Raw genomic sequence first — 17,804 nt, 5'->3', positions numbered from 1 at the left:
TAGAATTTTACAGAATAAGTTTAAACAATAGTTTTCGATGAAATATACTTGTACTATAGTATATAATAATGTCCCAGGTTTAGTTATTGTTTTTACATTGAAACATATTTATTAGAAATGTTAAAATAGTATAAATACATTATTTTAAATCGACGTTCTCTCCACAAGCATAGTAAAAACTTTGGTCAGCTTTTTAGTATGATTCTTTTAACCAATCTATGAACCCCCTCAATGATGATACTACCAAAGAGAAAGACAATTAGTTAAAATATTTTATGAAACATATTATAACATTTTATAGAATTTTATAGAATTTTATAGAATTTTATAGAATTTTATAAAATTGTATAGATTTTTTTTATAGAATTGTATAGAATTTTGCAGAATAAGTTTAAACAATATGTATTCGAGGAAATGTACTTGTAATGTGGTACATAATAATGCTCCAGCTTCAGTTTCTGTTTTTACATTGTTCTTAATGGGAGATATTATTGAAAACTATAGGGTTAAAATAGTAAAAATACATTATTTTAAATCGGCTTTCTCTCTACAAGCATAGTTAAACCTTGGTCATCTGTTTTAGTATGATTCTTTTAACCAATCTAAGAACCCCCTCAATGATTAACTTAGACGATACAAAGAGAAAGACAATTAGTTAAAATATTTTATGAAACATATTTTTTGAACTTTTTAGCCTTGAACCAATTAAAAAAAAACACATTTGCGCTCAGACTGATTTCTTCGCTAACTCCTCTCCGTTTCTTACGTCTAGGCGGCTTCATTAAAAGCTCCTGGTAATTTTTTTTTTACTAGAACAACGTCGGTGGTTTTTAGCGACTGCAATACACATAACACCACACGTTTATACCAGTACTTTTAAAATCACAACATGCACTGGGATTTATGAAGAAAAAAAAGTTTGGTTAAAAAAATTATATTTCCTCCGCTGCTTTATATTTTGTCATCCAAGTCAGTGGCGTAGGCAAGGGGGGGGGGGGTATAGGGGGGGGGGGTCATAACCCCCCCCCCCCCCCATAGACCCCTCAGTATATATATATATATATATATATATATATATATATATATATATATATATATATATATATATAAAGTATGAGGGGGGTGCAAAGCGAAAGTTTTGAGGGGTGGGGGGGGGGTGCAAATCGAAAGCTTGTCCCCGGGTAAAAATTGGACCCCCCCTTGAGACGATCCTGGCTACGCCACTGATGCAAATACATTTGTTAAATCATGTTTTTATTTAACTCATCATATAAAATATAAATATGACTTTTTTCACTCTTAAAAGGAATCCAATGAAAATGGAAATATTAGAGGTCAATTTAACACTGACGGGTACAAAAATTGCATTGGAAACTCTCACACTAAATGACGATCCTTTGCATTTGAAGTAAGTTGTTTCAAGATATAAACATATTTCCATATCGCCAGTATAAAACTGCAGACGGAACCTGGGTGTATTCCTATGTTGTCATGATGTACACTAAACTACCACACTGTCAATTCTCCGCTGTGGTCAGTCCACTATGTTATGTAAAATGAGAATAATTATAAAACGTTAGAATTGCAATTTTAGGTAAAATAAGATTTCATTATTATACATATCTATATAAATATTATTCAAGTTGCAAATTTTAAATGGGTATTAAAAAGAATTGCATAAAAATCATTTTAATCACAAACTTTTATGTAGTAATGCACTGAAAAGTAGAAAATAAATGAAATTCTTGAAATAAATATTTACATAAATGTAAAGAGAACCGTAGGTAACTTTTTTTCCTATTGGATACCTTTGCTAATATTTAGGAATAAACCCACGATTTTCTTTACATTAATTTAAACAGACGTGTATTTTATTATATATTTAAACAAAATAATGTTTTTTTAATTAATAATTTATTACATGAAAGCTTGTTATTAAAACGTTATTATGCCATTTTTTCAGTACTTTAATAACTTTCGTTAAAAACTTTTTTATAATATGTGGTTATAGTTCAAATGACAAATAAACAACATTAAAGAACTGAATCGGTATTAAAAATAATAGTTTTATTTTGACTAATTCTGGCGTTTTATGACTTTATTGGCGCAGGAAAAACGTACTTTTGCAATCATGTGTGTGTTTTTTAAATTTGAGTAAAGTTTCAATTCTGTTGACCGAATTTCATATATAAGTATTAAATAAAATTGGTAGTTTCTATATTCTTATTGACCTATTTCCGGTGAACGAAAGTGACACATCATCTACTTTGTGTATCTCAAAAACTGATAATTCGAGTAGCATTAAATCAAGATAGACCAGTTTTCAAATATTGGTATTAGTTTGTATGCGAAGGTTTCTTTCAAAGTGTGTACGATTTCCCGTAACCGGAAGTGGAACATGGCTTTGTTTATTTTGGGGAACACGATAACTTCAATACTGTTTCAGTTACGAAGACGAAATTGTATATGTAAGTAAGAGATTTTATACCTGGATATCTATCTTTTGAGTGACCTTCAATATCCCAAAGTGGTACTTTGCTCTATTTCCATTTTCCAACTACAGGTAACATAAGCACCGTTTCAGTTAGGAAAACGAAACATTATAAAGATTTTTATTCCCTTGATTTCATCAAATTTTTAGTGAATTTAAAAATTGTTTATGAAGTACCAAATTTTCCGCACCCATTGTTTGCTCAATATTTTTTTTTAAATTGCATAAAAATATTTTAATAACATGATTTTATAATATTATGCACTAAGAAGGAGAGAATATATATTTAAAATAAATATAATAATGAACTTTAAAATTCTAGTAATGTATTCATATTACATAGCTACCCATGTTTATATTTTTAGTTATTCAAATACGCCCAGCCGAGTTATCTACCCTTTAGAGCTGGGTTCAATGACTTAAACCCGGAATCGAACACAAGTCATTTGTGATAACAGTCTACCTCTAGGCCACTTGCTCCCCCGTGCTCTTACTTTGGAATAGAGTTGTATAAAATATTATTTTTTTCGTGTTCCCCAGAGATTTAACGGTAATTCACGAAGATGATCAAATATATACAGGGTACGCTCGTGTTAGTTTTGCCCCTATGAAAATCAGCTCGTCACAAAATGTGTCAGTTTTCGTACAAGGTGGAGACACTGAAGCTTTGTATTACGAATATTCTAGTTTTGGGCCGACAACCTCCTTGGATGTAAGCTATGTTTTAGTTGAAAAGTGGTGTTTATCATCGCCATCATTATCACTATCATTATCATTACCATCATCATCACACTCATCATCATTACCATCATCATTAACATTTTCATCATCATCATCATCATCATCATCATTATCATTATCATTATCATCATCATCATCGCAATCATAATAACCATCATTATCATCCTCATCATCATTAACATTTTTATCATCATCGTCATCATCATCATCATCACCATCATAATTATCATCATCATGATCATTACCATCATCATTTATTTACAATACACTGCAAATAAAAACCTCGTCAAATAGTGAACGCAATAACCCTATCCTGATTTTTATCTTATTATTTCAAATGGCTCGGTCTTACAGTCATTTAATTTTTTTTTAAATATATCGTCTCACTTTGTTCGCATATGTGAAACTGATCAATATTAATATAGTAAATACATAACTTAATTAATTACAATAGTTTAGGTGTATGGAGTTACTTTAATAAGAACATAAGACTAATGCTAACTTTTACTATTTAAATTTGTTTGTAACTACAATTTATTTATTCATTTTCTGTTACGTTTAATGAATATATTTCACGTAAGGTTAAGATAAGGTTTTAATTTTATTATTACTGTAATCAATAGATAAATGCGCATTTGTTTAAAACAAATTCCTGCCGATTATAAAAGTTAGTGCAGTGGTAAAATTAGATTTAGGGATGAATAAATTAATGTTCGGACTTCATGAAAAACATATTGATATATTGATAGTTCTTGCATGTACGGGGGATTTCTTTTATATTGATATCGCTTAGATGGATGTCGGGGTTAAGGTAAACGTAAGAACGGATTAATAAAATGAACGACAATCTATAATATAGTACTGATTTAACCTATACGCATTTAATTTATAATTAATATTAACTCATAGTACGGTTGGTTTTTTTTTTAGTTTTTCGGCTTGCATTACGCTGTAATATTCATGCATTCGCATAACCGACAAATCAACTCAGTTATTTCTCAAAGAAGTAAAGATGCTAATGCAGATATAAATACTTATATAGAAACAGAATGACGTATACAAGTTGCTGACATCTTCTACAACATAATATATAAATACATATACATATATATACTTATAATATTTATGAGTGTATGTATACATATATATATATATATATATATATATATATATATATATATATATATATATATATATATATATATATATATATATATATTTATATATACATATAATATTTATGAGTGTATGTAGTTATATATATATATATATATATATATATATATATATATATATATATATATATATATATATGCTTTTGCCTTTTTAATTGATTCACTTTTTCTTTTTTCATATAGCCCAGAAAGTTTGACATCAACTTAAAGGAGTGGCTTACTTCTACAACGGTAAAAACCTCAGCAACTGCAAGAAATACACAAACTTCTACAGCTGCTGGAATCCCAACATCTGAAACAACATTGCGAACAACAAGCCCGACGCAATCTATACAAGTAACATCGAGCAAAATTGGAGAAACGCCACCTACTATATATAGTGAATTTAATGTAGGTAAGTGACGTTATGAAACCATGCGTGTGATATTTATACCTTGGCGTACTGGCTTATTGACGCAAAACAGGTTTGATATGTTCAATGCTCGTAACAGCCAGTAATAATTAAACACAAAAACATTTACATCAACTCGAGAACATGGTTTGATCTAAAGCAAAAAAACGAGTTCCGACAAACTAGTTCTAGACTAGACAAACGAGTTCTATGTAAACTAGTTCTATACAAATTAGTTCTAGACTAACAAGTTCTATACAAATTAGTTCTAGACTAACATGTTCTATACAAATTACTTTTAGACAAGGTAGTTCTATACAAACGAGATACCAACTAGTACTATAAAAATTAGTTCGAAACTAGGTCTATACAAATTAGTTCCAAATGTGTTCTATACAAATTAGTTCGAAACTAGTTTTATACAAATTAGTTCCAAACTATTTCTATTCAAATTAGTTCCAAACCAGTTCTTTACAAATTAGTTCCAAAATAGTTAAATTAGTTCGAAACTAGTTCTATAAAAATTAGTTTGAAACTAGTTCTATAGAAATTAGTTCCAAACTGGTTCTATACAAATTAGTTCCAAACTAATTCTATACAAATTAGTTCCAAGCAAACTAGTTCTATACAAATTAGTTCCAAGCAAACTAGTTCTATACAAATTAGTTCCACAAAAAATAGTTGTATACAAATTAGTTCCACAAAAAATAGTTCTATACAAATTAGTTCCAGAAAAACTATTTCTATACAAATTAGTTCCAGAAAAACTAGTTTTCCACGTGGGTTGTTCCTAATACGTCCATAACACCCGTGCTTTAAAAACGTGTTCAACAGTTTTCGTACCTTGTACAGAGTGTCTTTGGATAATTTATCTGACCATCGTATATTGACGATAATCTGTCAGCATTTTTTTTATTTACCTAAGTTTTTCTTACTTAAAAAGCGAACAGAATGTTTTTTCTCTCCGTCTCACTGCATAATCGCGCTTGACAAAAGACTTTCAACCAGTGTTTCTTCCAGACTTTTTTCTCCGGGGGGGGGGGGGGGGGGGCACTTGAAATTTTAAGGGGGGGGAGGCTGTAGACTTTCTTTGGGGGGGGGGGGGGCGGACACTGTTAAAAGTATATATTTTCTATATAAATTATATAAATTTAATTTCGTTCGGGGGGGGGGGGGGGGTAGCAAAGAAAAGAAATAATTGAATTTTCAGCTTAATCTGGAGTGCTTTGCATTTGCTAGCGAATCTTTCAACTCTTGTACCCCCCACACACACTCACAACCCCATAAGAGCTAATTTTTTATATGTAACATAATCGTTTTTAATCAAATCTGTAATAAGTAATTTTAATTACAATTTTTTTTTTTAAATTATTTTTGATTCTGTGCAGTTTGCAATCCTGATCGCTACGGGAAGGATTGCGCCCGCGTCTGCAAATGTAGTCAGAAATGTCGAATGGATGGGACGTGCTCCAACGAACCGTGTAGGATTGGAAAATTTGGGGATGGTTGTAGACACGGTAATGTGATGACATGAGTAGATATAGTGCTACGCTGATATGGTTCAGTGAATTGTGTAAATAAGTGACCTGGTTCAATGGCTAGTATGCACCTGTTAATATGGTGTTATGGTTCAGTGACTTGTGTAAATATAGTGATATGGTGATATGGTTCAGTGAATTGTGTAAATAAGTGACCTGGTTCAATGGCTAGTATACTCCTGTTAATATGGTGTTATGGTTCAGTGGCTTGTGTAAGTATAGTGCTATGGGGATATGGTTCAGTGAATTGTGTAAATAAGTGACCTGCTTCAATGGCTAGTATACTCCTGTTAATATGGTGTTATGGTTCAGTGGCTTGGGTAAATATAGTAATATAGTGATATGGTTTAGTGAATTGTGTAAATAAAAGACCTGGTTGAATGGCTAGTATACACCTGTTAATATGGTGTTATGGTTCAGTGACTTGTGTAAATATAGTGCTATGGGGATATGGTCCAGTGAATTGTGTAAATAAGTGACCTGGTTCAATGGCTAGTATACACCTGTTAATATGGTGTTATGGTTCAGTGACTTGTGTAAATATAGTGATTTCGTGATATGGTTTAGTGAATTGTGTAAATAAAAGACCTGGTTCAATGGCTAGTATACACCTGTTAATATGGTGTTATGGTTCAGTGACTTGTGTAAATATAGTGATATGGTGATATGGTTTAGTGAATTGTGTAAATAAAAGACCTGGTTCAATGGCTAGTATACACCTGTTAATATGGTGTTATGGTTCAGTGACTTGTGTAAATATAGTGATATGGTGATATGGTTTAGTGAATTGTGTAAATAAAAGACCTGGTTCAATGGCTAGTATACACCTGTTAATATGGTGTTATGGTTCAGTGACTTGTGTAAATATAGTGCTATGGGGATATGGTCCAGTGAATTGTGTAGTACGTGCTGACATGGTTCAGTGATCTGTGTAAATATGTGACCTGGTTCAATGGCTAATATGCACCTGGTAATATATAATGATATGGTTCAGTGGCTTGTGCAATACATGGTAATAGCGTGACATGGATCAATGGCTCGTGTTAATATGGTGATATGGTGACCTAGTTCTATGCCTGGTGTAAAAGTGTGACCTAGTTCATTGCCTGGTGTAAACACGTGACCTAGTTCATTGCCTGGTATAAACACGTGACCTAGTTCTATGCCTGGTATAAACACGTGACCTAGTTATATGCCTGGTTTAAACACGTGACCTAGTTCTACACCTGGTATAAACATGTGACCTACTTCTATGCCTGGTATAAACACGTGACCTGGTTCTATGCCTGGTGTAAAAATGTGACCTAGTTCTATGCCTGGTGTAAAAATGTGACCTAGTTCTATACCTGGTATAAACATGTGACCTAGTTCTATGCCTGGTGTAAAAATGTGACCTAGTTCTATGCCTGGTGTAAAAATGTGACCTAGTTCTATGCCTGGTGTAAACATGTAACCTAGTTCTTTGCCTGGTGTAAACATGTGACCTAGTTCTATGTCTGGTATAAACATGTGACCTCGTTCTATACCTGGTGTAAACATGTGACCTAGTTCTATACCTGGTATAAACATGTGACCTAGTTCTATACCTGGTGTAAACATGTGACCTAGTTCTATACCTGGTGTAAACATGTCACCTAGTTCTACACCTGGTGTAAAAATGTGACCTAGTTCTATGCCTGGTGTAAACATGTAACCTAGTTCTTTGCCTGGTGTAAACATGTGACCTAGTTCTATGTCTGGTATAAACATGTGACCTCGTTCTATACCTGGTGTAAACATGTAACCTAGTTCTTTGCCTGGTGTAAACATGTGACCTAGTTCTATGTCTGGTATAAACATGTGACCTAGTTCTATGTCTGGTATAAACATGTGACCTAGTTCTATACCTGGTGTAAACATGTGACCTAGTTCTATACCTGGTGTAAACATGTGACCTAGTTCTACACCTGGTGTAAACATGTAACCCGGTGATGTTCCTTCTATATCCCAGGTCACTTAAACCTAGTGTGCCCCAGAGGCGTAGCGACCCTTCCCGGCGCCCGGGGACAAACTTTTCGATTTGCACCCCCCTCCCCCCTCAAGATTTCGATTTGCACCCCCCCCCCCTCAAACTTTAGATTTGCACCCCCACCCCCCTCGACCTTTCAATTTATTTTTCCAACCCATTTTGGCGCCCCCTAAGGTCGGCGCCCGGGGACATATGCCCCCCCCCCTCGCTACGCTACTGGTGTGCCCTATGGACCGCGAGGGTATCTTAGTATTTGCGTATGTTTGTTTGTGTGTATGTCTATCCATTAGCCCGTATGTGCTATTGTGTAGCTGTAACATCCTTACCAAAAGAGGCTTAAGACAGCAAGTGCATAACACCAATGTCTCCCTCACCAGATGACTTAACAGTGCTCGCTGTTGAGGCTTCGCCACCAGAACTTTTCGACGCCGATACGGATACTGGTCAAATTTTAAGAGACACAAAAGTCGAGTTGACATTGAAAAACCCTACTCCCACCAATTCTTTTACTTTTGTCTTCGAAAAAGGAGGTACGTTTTTCAATTCTAAGCTGCTTAAGTTTAGAATTGTTAATTATTTAAAATATATTATTAAAACAAGTTACTGACTGCAGGGTAATAAATATATTTTTTTCTTTAAAGACCACAGTTGTCATAGTTTTTTTTTCAACTTTTGAGAAAAAATAAATTCTGTGTTTGAGATCCTTTGCTGTTCCATTGTGGTATGATTTTAAAAAAACCTTAATATTGAGGGGATCGAGGTGGTTTTACTCTTTCATATAGGGCTGGTAAGTAGGTCACCAACCAGCTCTAAGGCTCAATAAAACCTGCATGAGCCATAGAACTGGTTGGTAACCTACTTACCAGCCCTATTGCTATACGTGATCGATATACACTAGCACTAAATGAATATGGCACTATCTCATAATTTTCAAAAAGTGCACATCTGAGTGTGCTCTTCTTTCGTAGAAAAAAAAAACATCCTATAATAGTCTTGAAAAGTCTGTAATCATGCACATTTTTACACATGAAAACTTTAAAAATAATATGGCTTGCTATAATATTATAGTTACATTTTAAAAACTTAAAGCTATTTGGGAACCATTGATTACAACTCATTTATTATATTTTTGTATTGAATATAAGCTGTTGAAAAGCCGTTTTGAATTTTTTTATCAATTCAAATGCTAAAAAAAAACGACCTCAACCCCTCCTTGAAGTCAACCGGGATATCAAGGGAGAGCAAAACAATAAGTCAGAACAATTGTTTTCCATAATGGGATATCCTAGTAATTTATTTATATTAAATAATATAACATCCCCTATCACCACAGTACCCAGACTCTACTAATCCAAATAAAAATAAAAGTTTTAGCTAAATTATTATTATATTTGCTAGTGATTACTTGTTGGTATATTTCTAGCCTTAATAAAACCGGAAGTTATTGTGTACTTATTACAAAAAGATAAAGTATTCAATTGAGGTTGAAAAAAAATATGCTTTCTGGTAACACAAATTTAAAACCATTTGGAACCAACTTTTCAAACCTATTAGAGATTTCTTTACTATTATTCAAATAAAAAGAAAATTTAATTGAACATTTAAAATGCACTTTATTTTTAAAGCTGATTTAAGTGAAATACAAATTTAAAAATACATTTTATTTTATTTTATTTTTAAAGCTGATTTAAGTGAAATTCAAATTTAAAATATATTTTTATTTTAAAGCTGATCTAAGTGAAATTCAAATTAAAAACTTTTTTTTAAAATCTAATTTAATTGAAATTCAAATTTAAAATATGTTTTTAATTGAACATTTAAAATGCACTTTATTTTTAAAGCTGATTTAAGTGAAATACAAATTTAAAAATACATTTTATTTTATTTTATTTTATTTTTAAAGCTGATTTAAGTGAAATTCAAATTTAAAATATATTTTTATTTTAAAGCTGATTTAAGTGAAATTCAAATTATAAACTTTTTTTAAAAATCTAATTTAAGTGAAATTGAAATTTAAAATATGTTTTTATTTTAAAGCTGATTTAAGTGAAATTCAAATTTAAAATATGTTTTTATTTTAAAGCTGATTTAAGTGAAATTCAAATTTAAAGTATATTTTTATTTTAAAGCTGATTTAATTGAAATTCAAATTATAAACTTTTTTTTAAAAATCTAATTTAAGTGAGATTGAAATTTAAAATATATTTTTATTTTAAAGCTGATTTAAGTGAAAATCAAATTTAAAATATGTTTTTATTTTAAAGCTGATTTAAGTAAAATTCAAATTTATAATATATTTTTATTTTAAAGCTGATTTAATTGAAATTCAAATTAAAAACTTTTTTTAAAAATCTAATTTAAGTGAAATTCAAATTTAAAATATGTTTTTATTTTAAAGCTGATTTAAGTGAAATTCAAATTTAAAATATGTTTTTATTTTAAAACTGATTTAAGTGAAATTCAAATTTAAAATATGTTTTTATTTTAAAGCCGATTTAATTGAAATTCAAATTAAAAACTTTTTTTTAAAATCTAATTTAAGTGAAATTCAAATTTAAAATATGTTTTTTATTTTAAAGCTGATTTAAGTGAAATTCAAATTTAAAATATGTTTTTATTTTAAAGCTGATTTAAGTGAAATTCAAATTTAAAATATGTTTTTTTATTTTAAAGCTGATTTAATTGAAATTCAAATTAAAAACTTTTTTTAAAAAATCTAATTTAAGTGAAATTCAAATTTAAAATATGTTTTTATTTTAAAGCTGATTTAAGTGAAAATCAAATTTAAAATATGTTTTTATTTTAAAGCTGATTTAAGCGAAATCACAGCCAATAAATTTGACATCAAAGTGTGGGACGAAGAGAACAAGGAGATGGTAGCCCTCACGGAGGAGTACACAGTAGCGGCTGAGGATGGTAGTGTGACGGTCCATTGGGAGAGACCGAGAGTCGTGACGAAAATTAAAGTATTGGTCTCCACTGAACAGAAGGCCATGTCGTTTCATTTGGACGGGGGTAAGGTAGTCTGTATGACGTACGTACAACATTGAGACGTTGGACGGAGGTAAGACAGTCTGTATGACGTACGTACAACATAACGGGGGTAAGGCAGTCTGTATGACGTACGTACAACATTGAGACGTTGGACGGAGGTAAGACAGTCTGTATGACGTACGTACAACATAACGCGGGTAAGGCAGTCTGTATGACGTACGTACAACATTGAGACGTTGGACGGAGGTAAGACAGTCTGTATGACGTACGTACAACATTAAGACGTTGGACGGAGGTAAGGCAGTCTGCATGACGTACGTACAACATTAAGACGTTGGACGGAGGTAAGGCAGTCTGTATGACGTACGTACAACATAACGCGGGTAAGGCAGTCTGTATGACGTACGTACAACATTGAGACGTTGGACGGAGGTAAGACAGTCTGTATGACGTACGCACAACATAAGGACGTTTAACCACACGGGGAAAAAAATACTAAAAAATTTGAAAATATCGGGAAAAAAACAAACAATGAAACAATTACCTTTAATGAACCAATTTTTCAAAACTTTATTTGACGAAATAAATGTATACTTAATTTTCTTTTTAGTTATTTTAACAGTAGTACATTAATATATATATATATATATATATATATATATATATATATATATATATATATATATATATATATATATATATATATATATATATATATATATATATATATATATATATATATATATATATATATATATATATATATATATATATATGTTTTTAGACCATAAGTTTTTTGCTTATCTCTTTAACAGACTAAGGGTTTTTAGTGATATTTTCAGTAGCCGGCAGTATGCTTGCTTCTTTTGACCATAAGTAAAGTTAGAACATCAGCACACACATGTGTTATATATCATTGTGTAGGTATTTGATTTGCCTTTAATATCAGAGAAGGGATTTAGGTGTTAACTGTTGGTCTTAGTTTTGTAGCCTAAAATCTGATGCTTTAGTTTTTAAAAAAAACAAAAATTTTTTTTTTTAAATCAACAGTCCCTAAGAAGCAAAAAAATTAATTGATAAGAGCTATAAAGTTAATTTGTATATTTTATTGTACAACAACCATATATGTACAATTATGACAATTTTGAATGCACTGAGTCTAGAAATGGATTTTTCACAAAGCTCTTATGTCCAGCGTCTATACTACTTACTTGAGTAGACTCAGCTCTAATAAGTACCTGAACAATGTTAGGGAAAGTAAATGTGGCTTGGCATAGCGCTGAACAAACTACCCCTTCCTTTGTTAATGTTACAGAAACAGATCAGAGTTTCTTCCAGTCATCTAACTTTTAAGCTGCTTAGAATCAAACACATAAACCAGTGTATTTTTTACCCCAAATTTAAAAAAAAAATACTTAGGAGTATTAATACAACCGAATGATGAACGAAATCACACCAAGGGTCAAGGAGACACGAAATTTCCGTTTTTAAATATCAATGTTGGGTATCCGACCCCCGACCCCCGAGTTGCTACAGTCATCACGGACGGCGATCGACATTCTACCTGTATCGAAAGAGAGGAAGTTGACAACGTAACGATGATTTTCTCAGTCTGTACTCTACTTCAGCGGATCATGATTTACACGCCAGGTATGTTTGCGGTTCTGTGTGGGCCGGGTGTTTGGCTTGGTGTAGGGTGGGGAGAGAAGGTCGAGAAATATTAAAATCGTTTATGTATATATATATATATATATATATATATATATATATATATATATATATATATATATATATATATATATATATATATATATATATATATACATATATATACATATATATACATATATATACATATATATATATACATATATATATATATATATATATATATATATATATATATATATATATATATATATATATATATATATATATATATATATATATATATATACATATCTTCTTCAGGGTGAACCACATCTCACCTGTTAGGTGAGATGTGGTTCACCCTGAATGCTTACAATCGTAGAGCCGGGTCGGCTATTAGGGGTAGGGGCAGTTAATTTAGATTTAAAAAGGGGAGGTAATAACAATTTCTGCCATAACTATTCATTGTCGTCTGTAAACTGTCGTCGAGGACGGCTGCTCTCACGGAGTTCGCGGGAGGGGTGGGGAGGGAGGGTGAGGATAATCGTATTTACCAGCTGCTGATAGTGTTTTAAAGCAAAATATTTTCAGTCGCAGCATTGGCAGTGAATTGTGAATGACTGAAATGTAGCACATAATACAGCTAAGCAGCGGTGTATGCTTACGGCGCGGGTCAGTTCGTATATAATATTTTTAATGGTGGGACAGTGCGGGACACGAAGTATACGCACACCGAGCCTCCCCCTCCCTCGCTCTTCAGGCATGCTCAACAGATCATATCGCCACCACCCCCACCAGTCTGGTGAGCTGTGGTTCACGTCGAATGTTTACAATCGTAGAGCCGTATCGAATTAGTTAATGATACTAGGGGCAGATAATTTAGTTTTTTTTAAACGATTTGAAACTAAGGGGAGGTGATATCAAGTTCTGCTTGATCTTTTCATTGTCGTCTGTAAACTGTAGTCACGGTTGGGGGGGGGGGGGGGAGAAAAGGGAGGGTGAGGATAATTGCCCTTCTCGAGCTACTGATAGTGTTTCAAAGCAAACTATTTTCAGTTGCAGCATTGGTAGTGTCGAATTTAAGAATGACTGAAAAGTAGAAAATAAAACAATTAAATAGCGGCGTTTGATACGCCGCGGGTCACCTCGTTTAAAATAAAACGTCTATAATGTCAAGATAATATATGCACACACAAAAAAGGGACAGCGTGGCCTAAGCGGTAGAGCGCTAGGCTGCTAACCCGAAAATCACGAGTTCGTATCCGGGCTCAAATTAGTACAACGCCCCTGAGTCCACCCAGCTCTGATGGGTACTGAACTCATGCTATTTTAAGTAAAGGCGGCTTTGAAAATTGCTGAACACACCTTCCCTTCAAATGCCGATGTCAAGAAACAGATGAACTCTACTTCATCTGTCAAAAGGATGGCTTAGTCTAAAGAGGACTAAGAGAAAAAATAAAATGACTCTCTTTAAATATATTTAAACATTTCTGTATAGTACAAATTATCACCACAATCTTCACATTTTTGTGTGTGATTGTTTCTCCAACCGCCCACAGTGGTAACCTATTTTTAGCTAGCTCCTGTTTAAGTTACCAGTGGTCAAACATCTTTTCTGTTTAACATTCTTGTGCTCTCCTTTTCTTCTTTTGGATTTTTTTTTTTTTTTTTTTTTTTTTTTTTTTTTTTTTTGGATGTATGACGTTGTCTCTGTGTCAGTGCCCTCGTGGGAATATGAATCGTTTGAACTTGTATTTTGTAGGCTATGGCGATTGGAAACTTGCAGTGTGGTGCTACGATACAGAGGGCACTGAAGTTATGAACACTGAGGTTTCTAGTAGCATAGATCGAATTTACCAGGTCAATGTGAATAAGAATGTGATGAAAGTCTACATAGAAAAACTCTCTGGATCTCTTTTTATGTGCGAGATCGAAGCCTTCGCAAGTTGGTATTTTACACAGTTTGTATTTAAAAGAGCTCCGTAAAACGTTAACTGTTTTTACACAGACGGCGTTAAAGAAAGCGGCAATTTTTTTTTACAAAATTTACGTTATTCTAAATGAATTATCATTTTAAAATTAATTAACTTAATTTGAAATATTGACATAGTTATACAAGAAAATTGTGAATAAGATTTTAAGATTGTATATGGAAAATGAGCTAAGATAATTTAACTTACACAACATAAATAAACATGCATAACCATATAATAAAAATGCAAAAGCATAAATAAACACACACACAAACATATATATATATATATATATATATATATATATATATATATATATATATATATATATATATATATATATATATATATATACAGGAAGACAGACATATTGACTGACGGAAATATGGACATAAGGACATACGAATGTATGGACGTACTGACGGATGAAAAGGCAAAAGGATGGGCTTATCAATGCATAGACTGACGGACAGAGGACACACAGACCGACATACGGACAGAAGGACATACCCACATACTAACAGCAGTACAGACGGACACACGCATATACTGACAGAAAGACCGACCGACAAACACACAGATTCATTTTTTTTATCTCTTGATTTATTTATCTGGCGACTGTGTATGTTGTAGATTCACACGGGCCACTTAAAGACACGGTAGAGGAGAGAGCTGAGATGGGCGCATTCTTCGTCGCTGGGTACTCCGCCCTCATACTCATCTGTTTGATGTTCTCAATGTTGCTCATATGTGTGATGCTGTCTCTCTACATGAGCTGGCGTCGGTCCACCTCGACAGGTATATATTTGACTGGCATTTACTGAGACCTAAGTGCAATGTTTAGTTGACCGTGTCACATGTAAGAATAGTCGTAGGTTGACTTCCGCAGGTAAATATATCACATTTAGTGCTGACCTAAATGTATTGTATAGGTGACCCTGTCACAGATAAGAACAGTCGTAGGTAGAATTCCGCAGGTAAATATTTGACACATTTACTACGGACCTAAGTGCAATGTTTAGTTGACCGTGTCACATGTAAGAATAGTCGTAGGTAGACTTCCATAGGTAAATATTTGACACATTTACTGTTCACCTAAGTGTAATATATAGGTGACCGTGTCACAGGTAAGAACAGTCGTAGATAGAATTCCGCAGGTAAATATTTGACACATTTACTGTTCACCTAAGTGTAATATTTAGGTATCCGTATATTAGGTAAGAACAGTCGTAGGTAGAATTCACCAGGTAAATATTTGACACATTTACTGTTCACCTAAGTGTAATATTTAGGTAAGAACAGTCGTAGGTTGACTTCCGCAGGTAAATATATCACATTTACTGCTGACCTATGTGTAATGTTCAGGTGACCGTGTCACAGGTAAGAACAGCCGTAGGTAGAATTCCGCAGGTAAATATTTGACACATTTACTGTTCACCTAAGTGTAATGTTCAGGTGACCGTGCCATTTACCTACAATTCACCGGAACAAGTCAATTCGACCAGAGGCGTCAAATTGAAAGTTTGTCCCCGGGCGCCGGGAAGGGTCGCTACGCCTCTGAATCCGACACACATCTCTAGATTGTATAGGTTAATATTTAACGTTGGGGTGGTTAGAACTCTCACCCATTCAAGATATTGTTTTGTCTAAAGGATGCAAATAGATCTAGGGAAAGATAGCCCCAGTGTTTCTCTTGGGCATCTCCCCCCCCCCCCCCCCCCCCCAATGAAAAATAATTTATCATATACCTACTTAATATAAAAACCAATACAAAAACATTTAAAGTAACAATATTTAATTGCGCCAGAAACTTTTTTAAAAAAAATTAAATTTACTCCATGTATAGGCCTACATTTTAAAAAACAGCGGCTTTCATTATAGAAATATTAATAATACATTTAAAACTCAAATGTTTAATATTTTATTATTACATCGAACCAGAAACTTTGTATTTTATCGCATTCATCGAATGAACAAAACAAAAGAGATGGTTGTGTCACAGAGCGCACAACAGCTAACCTGAAAGTATCGAGTTCGGATTCCGGAATCGGGATCGACCACCTCTGATGGGTACCTGACTAACGTTAAGTAAACTTAAAGCAATTAGGTATCGGACTTACTGAATTATTGCTTTATATGCCCTGATGATTGAAACAGATACCATCTGCCCCATGTGCCTCGGGCACTAAAGGGGAATAAAATTGATGGTGATTTAAACACTTCATTATAGTCGAAGTTCTAAAACCAAAGATATTTCAGACGTGTAATAATTATAACTATCTTTTTAAAATGAAAATCATATTTGTATTTTTTTTCAGCTAACGAGTGATACAGTTAGTGGAATAGTCTTAGCCGTGGTTGGCGTGGGAAATGAAAAAAATTAGGGCGAAACAAAATTTCATTTATCCTAGAACAATCTTGTTTCTACATTGCATTTGTTTATTCATTATGTTTATATTTTGTTTCAAAATGGTTGTTATGAACCCGTTTTTAATTTATTTTTATAGTTTTAGTATATTTCTATAAATGAAGAAGTATTTTTTTCAAAATGATTGATTATTTTTAATTTGAAAACTAAGTGCCATGAATTTGATTTTCATGCTAATATCAATGAAGATTAATCATTTTATTTATTTTTTAAGGAAAAGAAATATAATTTAACCAAATTATATTGCATTATATGTTTATGGTTTGTTAATATAATGCATGTTATTTAATTTAATTAAGCCTTACAATAAAAGAAAAAGAGAATTCACTGATGTGTGTAGCTTTCTTCGTTTCTTTTTCGTTCTTAAAATTTAATAAACTAGTTCTTCACCAACACAAAAAATTTTTTCTTCTTC

General features: G+C 32.6%; 1 protein-coding gene across 1 annotated transcript in view; it reads left to right on the top strand.

Moving 5' to 3' along the window:
* LOC131948330 (uncharacterized) overlaps positions 1-17,773 on the top strand; it is a 33,326-nt gene extending 15,553 nt beyond the window's left edge. The window contains exons 11-20 of the mRNA XM_059309907.1: positions 1,307-1,408; positions 3,032-3,203; positions 4,591-4,801; positions 6,187-6,315; positions 8,722-8,874; positions 11,153-11,359; positions 12,758-12,988; positions 14,751-14,933; positions 15,595-15,759; positions 17,280-17,773. Of these exons, the coding sequence (XP_059165890.1) occupies positions 1,307-1,408; positions 3,032-3,203; positions 4,591-4,801; positions 6,187-6,315; positions 8,722-8,874; positions 11,153-11,359; positions 12,758-12,988; positions 14,751-14,933; positions 15,595-15,759; positions 17,280-17,290 (1,564 nt within the window). The 3' untranslated portion in view covers positions 17,291-17,773. The remainder of the gene's footprint in view (positions 1-1,306; positions 1,409-3,031; positions 3,204-4,590; positions 4,802-6,186; positions 6,316-8,721; positions 8,875-11,152; positions 11,360-12,757; positions 12,989-14,750; positions 14,934-15,594; positions 15,760-17,279) is intronic.
* Positions 17,774-17,804: the final 31 nt, after the last annotated feature.

This window comes from Physella acuta, unplaced genomic scaffold (assembly GCF_028476545.2).
Source record: "Physella acuta isolate Inbredline_101_S28 unplaced genomic scaffold, ASM2847654v3 ptg000639l, whole genome shotgun sequence".
Taxonomy (NCBI): domain Eukaryota; kingdom Metazoa; phylum Mollusca; class Gastropoda; family Physidae; genus Physella; species Physella acuta.
This window is presented reverse-complemented; position numbering and strand designations above follow the sequence as displayed.